This window comes from Octodon degus, unplaced genomic scaffold, assembly GCF_000260255.1.
Source record: "Octodon degus isolate 3935 unplaced genomic scaffold, OctDeg1.0 scaffold00032, whole genome shotgun sequence".
Taxonomy (NCBI): Eukaryota; Metazoa; Chordata; class Mammalia; order Rodentia; family Octodontidae; genus Octodon; species Octodon degus.
In genome coordinates this window covers 19,388,748-19,396,780 of record NW_004524608.1, presented here as the reverse complement: position 1 = coordinate 19,396,780, position 8,033 = coordinate 19,388,748, and the positions used below count along the sequence as shown (strand labels likewise).

At 33.0% G+C, this 8,033-nt stretch overlaps 1 protein-coding gene across 1 annotated transcript in view; it reads left to right on the top strand.

Moving 5' to 3' along the window:
- LOC101561489 (aldo-keto reductase family 1 member C1 homolog) overlaps positions 1 to 7,826 on the top strand; it is a 23,233-nt gene extending 15,407 nt beyond the window's left edge. Inside the window, exons 6-9 of the mRNA XM_004629918.2 lie at positions 1,568 to 1,677; positions 1,916 to 2,081; positions 5,706 to 5,788; positions 7,573 to 7,826. Of these exons, the coding sequence (XP_004629975.1) occupies positions 1,568 to 1,677; positions 1,916 to 2,081; positions 5,706 to 5,788; positions 7,573 to 7,615 (402 nt within the window). The 3' untranslated portion in view covers positions 7,616 to 7,826. The remainder of the gene's footprint in view (positions 1 to 1,567; positions 1,678 to 1,915; positions 2,082 to 5,705; positions 5,789 to 7,572) is intronic.
- The last annotated feature ends 207 nt before the right edge of the window (positions 7,827 to 8,033 follow it).

Genomic DNA, 8,033 nt, shown 5'->3' with positions numbered 1-8,033 from the left:
CTTGCCAGGAAAGAGCTTACTCTACTGAGCCATCTCCCTTGCCCCTGAATGTATGCTTCTTTTTTGTCTGAGACTGCACAAAGTAAATTTGTATATAACCTTCTATCTCTTGAGACACAAGAAAGAAAAATGTCCCCCCAAAATTACAGCAGAACCTTGATTTACAAAATTAATTTGTTTTACAATTTGAGGGAAGTTGACTATAGTCGTCTTTGTCAGCTGCTTTCAAGTTTGTAAATGAAAGCAAAATTTTCCTGAAGAATTTTTTTTTTGCATACTGAATCATTTAAAAATAGAAGCATTTATGAACTGAGGTATTACTCTATATTCTCCCAGATAGTTAGCTACAATTTATTTTCTACATCTGATGAAGTTATTAATTTTTCTCTTCTATAGTTTAATTTCTGGTCCATGTTTAAATTTCTGCTTCATGAAAATATAGTGTTTTTCTATGTCTGTGCATTTCATTTTTAGCTAGGATATATTAGTAGCTCAGCCCCATTCCCAATATTTGGTAATATTTTCAGACTGTGTTAACCTGGAGTAATCACTAGTTCTTTGTTTTTGTTTTTTTTCTGTTACCCAGAAAGTTTGGTCACTAATACTGTCATATTGTTTTCTTGCCATGCTTGATAATTATTTCTCCATTACAAGTTTTTCTGGAGGCCGAGGAGATGGCTCAGTGGAATAACTGCTTCCCTGGCAAGTGCAAGACCCTGAGTTCAATCCTTGGTTCAAAAAAAAAAAAAAAAAAAAGAAAAAGAAAAAAAAAGAAAGAACAGAAAAAGAAAAAAAAAGTTTCTCTGTTAGAACTGAAATCTAATTTTTCTTTTAAATATTTTTATCCTCTAATTGGACCAACTACAATTTGCTCATGTTGCTCATATAATAACAGATTGTTCCACATTTCCTAATACTACTTTGAAACATGGTTAACCTACTTAAAACCAGAGCTTTCCTATTTAAACATGTATTTCTCTCCACTGTGATGTCCACTATCTTGCTGTGTACAAACATCTAGGGTCAAGTTACATTTCATGATCAAGTTTTGCATAGTATTTTAGTTATACTTTCCTGAATTGGTTATTTTATTGGGGATTATAAATAATTATCATCATTTTGAACTATTCTGCTTATTTTGCCACATATTTTGCTGCACGAACATCAATTACAATTATTCTTATAAGATGAGGTCAATTATATTATCTTTTTAAATTATCAATTTTACGAGAAGTTTTATTATATTCATAACCAAATGCTGGAAAATATTTTTGTTTCCTCATTATACTTTATTATACATATTCACCAATATTCAGGAACAAGTTTTCTTTTCTCTAAGCTTATTGATTATACTTATGGTTGTTTATGATGCAGAATTGTATGCAAAGATAATCAGAAGCATTAAATTTATTTTGAAAAGGATCTTCACTTCAGGTTGATATTTTCCATTCAAGTTTCATGTTATATAAGTTTTTCTTTTATTCAGCTTCTTTTATTTTACCTTATCTTTTCATATTAATAAAGCCATTGAATCTGATCTGATATTGTTCTATCTGTCAATATATAGGTGGAATGTCATCCTTATCTCAATCAAAGCAAGCTGCTTAATTTCTGCAAGTCAAAAGACATTGTCTTAGTTGGCTACAGTACCCTGGGATCCCACAGAGAAAAACCCTGGTAATAAAGCAATAAAAAACACATCAAAACATTTGCTGATGATGTATTGTTACTTTCAAAATATTATGTTTCCTAAAGTTCTCTCTCTACTGGCTCAAGGAGGGGATAAAATTTACCTTTCTGAGGAAATTCCAGTTCACATAAAAAGTCCTGGCCTAGAATTGGTAAATTTGTTTGCTTTGGAGTTTGACCAAAACACGTAGCATCAAGACTAAACCATTTCTGCCTTCCCTTCCAGGGTGGACCAGAACTCCCCAGTTCTCTTAGATGACCCTATTCTTTGTGCCATGGCAAAAAAGTACAAGCGGACTCCAGCCCAGATTGCCCTTCGCTATCAGCTGCAGCGAGGGGTTGTGGCCCTGGCCAAAAGTTTCAATGAGAAGCGGATCAAAGAGAACATGCAGGTGATGTGGGGTCATGGGCCTTAGGGATTCTCGACAGTTGCTTTCCTGTTTACTTTTTTACAAGCTTGCAAAATATCTTTGTTTCAAATCATTTTTTCTGGTATTTACTGTCTGTATGTACCTTGTATGTATTTCTAAGTGTTTTCTGCTACACTAAAATTGCACTGAGGTTTTCATGTTTTAATATTATTAAAACAACAGATTTGAGAAATGTGAATTTAGCATTACACTGTTAATGTACTTCATAGACCTGAAAAAGTTAGATCTCCATTTGTTCTTTGTATGAAATAGAGATTTGATTCCATATATGTGAACATTATTTTCACAACACTGAAGCTCCTCTGCTCCAGATGCTAGTTAGTGTCTTGGTTACTGATCTCTCCTTGCTGGGACAAATACCCAACACCAAAAATGAAGGAAGGAAAGGTTTATTTAGCTCACAGTCAGTGGAGGTTTCAGTACATACTCAGCTGACTCCAAGGCAGAGTGGCACATAGCAGAGAGCAAGCTTTCAAGACAACAGCAAAAAGAACAGGAGCAAGAGAGCAAAGGTAGTGGTAGCAGCTCAGGCAGCTAGCTAGCCTCTCTCCTCTCCTCACACTGTAATGCAAATTACCTTCCCTGGGGTGGGTGCAGCACCCACACCCACAATAATCAATCACAAGCTTCAGAAGCTGCCCCATGACTGCATGAGGCTTTGGGGGACAACTAAACACAAACAGTAGCAGTTAGGCTATGACATGAGGAGCCTCAGATCTCCTGCATGTGGATTTCATCCACTTAGGCTTCATCTCCTCAAGTACTATTTTCTGAAAGTTGTGAATAGATATTTGGGAAGATCATTTTCAGGCTCAAACATTGTACATTCCTGTTTATGTCAAGTTCTAGTGACCAATGGAAATAACAGGCCTGTTATTATTGAGGTAGGGAAGAGACACTTTTTTATTTGTATTTATTTATTTATTTATTTTTAGTTAGTTACTTTTAATACAGGATCTTGCAATGTATTTCAGGTTTCCTGTGAGTTTACTATGTAGCTCAGGCTGGCTGCAAACTTGATGCGATCCTCCTTCTTCTGCCTCATGAATGATAAGATTACAGGCAAGGTCACCTTTAGTGATAGCACCTTTCAGTAGAAAGGAGTATAAATATGTAGAGGCTCTGAGATAAGAAGTATGAATCACGACATTTTCCCAATCAATCAACTGCATTTATGTATTCTACATATTAATTGATTTGAGATTCAAAATGTTCATAGAAATGATCTTCCCTTTAGTAGAGTGACTGTATGCTTTCATGAATTAATGTTCTTTCTCTTATTATAATCAAACTCATCATACCTTTACCTTATGGACAACAAACATTATAACTTTTCCTATATGGAGAAAACACAGTATTTTACTATCTTATGATACAAGTCTTACTGTCTTTCCTTTCATATTGGTAATTCTTTCAAGGCTAGTGTTTCAGTTATATGTGAAATAAGAATCAAGTATTCAAATATGATGTTAGACTCTGAAAATTATACAGCACCACTGGATATATTCCGCTTTCTATACTCTTATGCACTGATCTATTTATTTTCTCTAGTCTTATTATGTTAAAATTTCAGTATTGTATTCAAATTTTTCATTTCTCACCTGATTTGGAAATATTTTTTCCACTTCTTTTTAGATTCTTGTATTATTCAAAATGGAAGAGCACTTAATTAACCCACCAAATTTTCTTTAAGTGTTTGATGTTATTTCAATGAAACAATTAATATATTTGGAGAGAAATAATTTAAGGTTTGAAATCTATGATTTTCATATAAATTTCCAATTAATTAGGTACTCTTTTATAATAAAAGATAAATTTGACAAGTTTTCCAGTAAGATATTTCTAGAAACAGAAATCCAATAGGAAAACAAAATTGATTTAAGGAAATCTATAGTGTTGATCATCTTTTGATTATATTATTTTTCTTTTGACAATATTTTAATTTAAAAAAATGTAAAAATATTATTTCTTTGATTCACAAAGTTCTATATTTGTGACATGTAAATTCTATGACTCTCTGAGTCACCTAGAGAGAAAAAATTCTCTCAGGCTTTCACAGAAAGCAAATTAGTTGAGCACTGACAGTGACTCATGCAGATGGCTGACACAAAAGAAATCCTGAGGGGATCTGACTGACCTTGTAAGATACAAAATTTATAGTTATATAGGTCTTGCTTTAAATTGGTCTTAACCATCCAGCAGAAAAGTGTAACCACAAGGTATAAAAAGTAATGCTATATTAATATGCTGAGCTGTCAAAGGCTCAAGTCAACAACTTCTGACAATTGCCAGTTCTGCTGATAACTCCCTACTATTGTGGACTATTGGACTATATTGGGTTGTTTTGCTAAATTCAAGTACCTATTATCTTTAGGCTTGTTTAAAGTATAAAAAAGTCCTTTAAAGACTTCTCCAAATACAGCTTTTCTAACTGCAGTAGCACACCCATATCTGACAAAACAAAATGAAAAAGGGGGATATGCTAGGAGCCATGAAGCTAAGAAACTGATCAAACATCTGTAGATGGGAGTCGGTCTACTGCCTAAATCAAACAAGCCACTTTACTCCTGGGATGAACATCCTGTCTCATAAAGATTAGCTATCAGTTACTAGGCAACCTAATGTTATGCATTACTAACTTTACAAATGTGTAAGTAAAAGACCATTTGTTGTGGAAAAAAAAAGAATATATATATATATATATATATATATATATATATATATATACACACACACACACACACACACACACACACAAAAGTTAGGATAGATATACAGCTACTTTCTCCTAGTTCACTGAGAATAAAAGTTTGTACTAATATTGTTTCGACAAAATAACATGTCTGCATCTCATCCTCTAAATAACTACTGTGAAGAAGACAATATGCAATGTATTAATTACTGTAATTGTCCTACTAACCTGTTTTGAAACTGTTTTATTGCTATTTCATTTTTTATCTCATTAAAATTAAAAAATAAATTCTATGACCCTGAAAAATTATAACTGTAAATATAATAATCCATTCATTGCCCTATGTCAATAATTAATAAAAACCATTCCATTTTTAAAGTATTATGCACTGAGGCATTAAGATTCTCTTGAATTCAGCCCCTAAGTTCTTTGAAAATTGAATTATTGGTACTGGTGCATTGCCTCACTTACATTGAAAAGAGTAGCTCATTATTAGGATATGAAAATCCAACTGCATCATGACTATTACTGAATTTATTATATTTCAAATTATTGAATTATATTATATTATATTTTATTGACTTGAGACTATGCTGGATGATTGTGAAAAAGATTATCCTATTGGAATCATGGCAGCTTCAATTCTATTTATTGCTGTTTGATATATTATTTCTTAGAAGTGTGCTATCCTTTTAATATGCAATATGCAAGAACAAATTTTTTATCAATTATTCTTTTTTCATTCATGTTTGTTGTTGATGCTTTTAGTAACAATTGGAAGCTCTTCATATGTCTCAAGGACTGTTTCTGCACTCTTAATCTGATTAATATAAAATTTCAGAGAAACAAATAAGCACTATAAATATAATAGAAATCTTCTATTTCTATAATAGGTTTTTGAATTCCAGTTGACTTCAGAGGACATGAAAGAATTAGATGGCATCAAAAACAATGTCAGATATATCACAGTTGATGAGTGAGTAACTTTGGTAAATATGTTGCCTGTTCAATATAGTTTGTGAGGAACAATGTAATGTGGCTGCTAAAAGCTGTCTCGGGAGTAGGAATAAAAAGATAGGGGTACAACAGAAGCTTTCTGGAACTTTTCTCAGATTCTCTCCAGGGTTGTCTCTGACACCAAAACAGGAAGAGTGGAACTAGGTTGAGCTTGGACTCCAACACTTGGACCTCTGCACTTCTAATGCCTTGAATGCTCCTGATCAGCCAAAATCCTGCTGCATGTGTCCTGCATGAACACCTTTGCATTTTGCAATAATCTATTGAATGAACAGCATTGGACATCACCAATGCAGTATATTTATACATTTCCCAAAATCATGCCTAAAAGATCTTTTTCCAAATCTGTTCAATTCTGTCAAACTAAAGAAGAATCTCTATTATTCTGATGATCCAAGCCAACTATTCTCATCTAACTTTTTAGAACACTTCAGTGAATAAGGCAATTTACTAGTTTAATAATTTCATGGCTCCCCCTTGCTTTGCACTATGCATAATTTTTCAGATTCCAAACACTTCATGTGGTTTCAGAAAGGCTGACATGAAGGCTGTTAAAATACCCAGCAGTGAGTTTTTCTTTTCTCTCTTTTTTTTAAATGTGTGTGTGTGTGTGTGTGTGTGTGTGTGTGTGTGGCCAGCTCAGCCCACCAGAAGGCGGGGTTCGTTGGCATGTGGTGCTGGGGGATTGAACTGTGGTCCCTGTGCTTTGCTAAGCTTGTTCTAAGTAGATGCTTTAGACCACTGAGCCATCTCAGCAGCCCTCAGCAGTGAGTTTTTAAAAGATTTCAAAGGAAAAAGAAAAAAAATAAAAAAAGATTTCAATGGAGAGGCTGGACAACTTTTCAAGAAAAGAGGGATTCCAAGGGAAGATTTTGCAAACAAAGACTCATTCTTGGAGACAATCTATATCTTCCAATATTAATTAGTCTCCTTTCATGCATTAACTTTATAGAAAATGAGAAAGGACAGATACTATAATAGACCTTAACAAGAAATTTATGCCACTTCAAACTTTGGGAATTCTAATTTATATTTGAAGTGTGATAATATATGAAAGGACACACTGCAAATGTGATTGTGCTCAAATAAGGGAAAAACCACATTATCAAGACTAATGTTTTTATTAATATAGAGAAAAATATAGAAAATTTAGCAATATAATAAATAGCATCAGAGATCAATCAAGAAATAAGTCTAACTATAAGTAATCATTTAAAAATAATTGATTTTTAACATTTCATACATTGTGTTATTAAAGAGTAGAGTTGGAAAAATAACATAGTAAATTCTGTAGAAAAGGAAAACTGCTATAAGTGATATTTGTCCCATTTCTGAATCAAGCATGCTATGTTATGTGGAAGAGATGGCAAGTAAATAATTTCTGAATTATGAATGTTTCTAACAAACTGTTCAGCCTGAAGTACATTTATTTTCAACAATGTATAAAATTGCCCTTGTCCTATACAATGCATAAATAGAATCTACTTTCTTTGAAAATTTGAAATAAGAAAAAATTAGATAGTATATTACTAGATCAACCAAGAAAGCTAAACAACAGATATCTGTACATTCATAGTGAGAAAACACAACTGAAGAATTTAGATAAGACTTGAAAAACATTTCCAATTCATCTTGAAAATTTTATAACCTGTTAATAAATAGTTATCGTTTCTTTCTACCACCCTAAAAATGCAGTTGCCAATCTCATAGTATGCATTTTTCTTTTTTTCTTGTTTTCTTTAGAGCTAAAGCCCATCCTAACTATCCATTTTCTGATGAATATTAACATCAAGGCTTTTGAACTAACTTCCCCCAGAAGATCTTGTGCATGGATGTGGATGTAAGAGATCTCTCAAATTCAGAGGTTTAGACTCGCTTCTTCTCACCAATTCATGCTATCAACTCATAGTATGGTGGAATTATACTACAGATTTGGAAGAAGGGCAACATCTTTTTGTCACATTTTGAAAACAATAAATTGTTTTCCCTAAAAAATCTTACCTAGTACTCTATGTTACTTGCACAGTTTGTTTGCTTCTGACTGATTAAAACTAAAAACTGATTTGCTTGATAGACATCAGTCTGTGTGGGGTAGATATGATAAAGTCATTTGCAGACATGTATGGGCTGGTAATACATGACCTCAGCCTCCAGAAAATAGTGGTTATCAGGTGTTTTTCTAGCCTTTCAATGAAAAAGAAAAC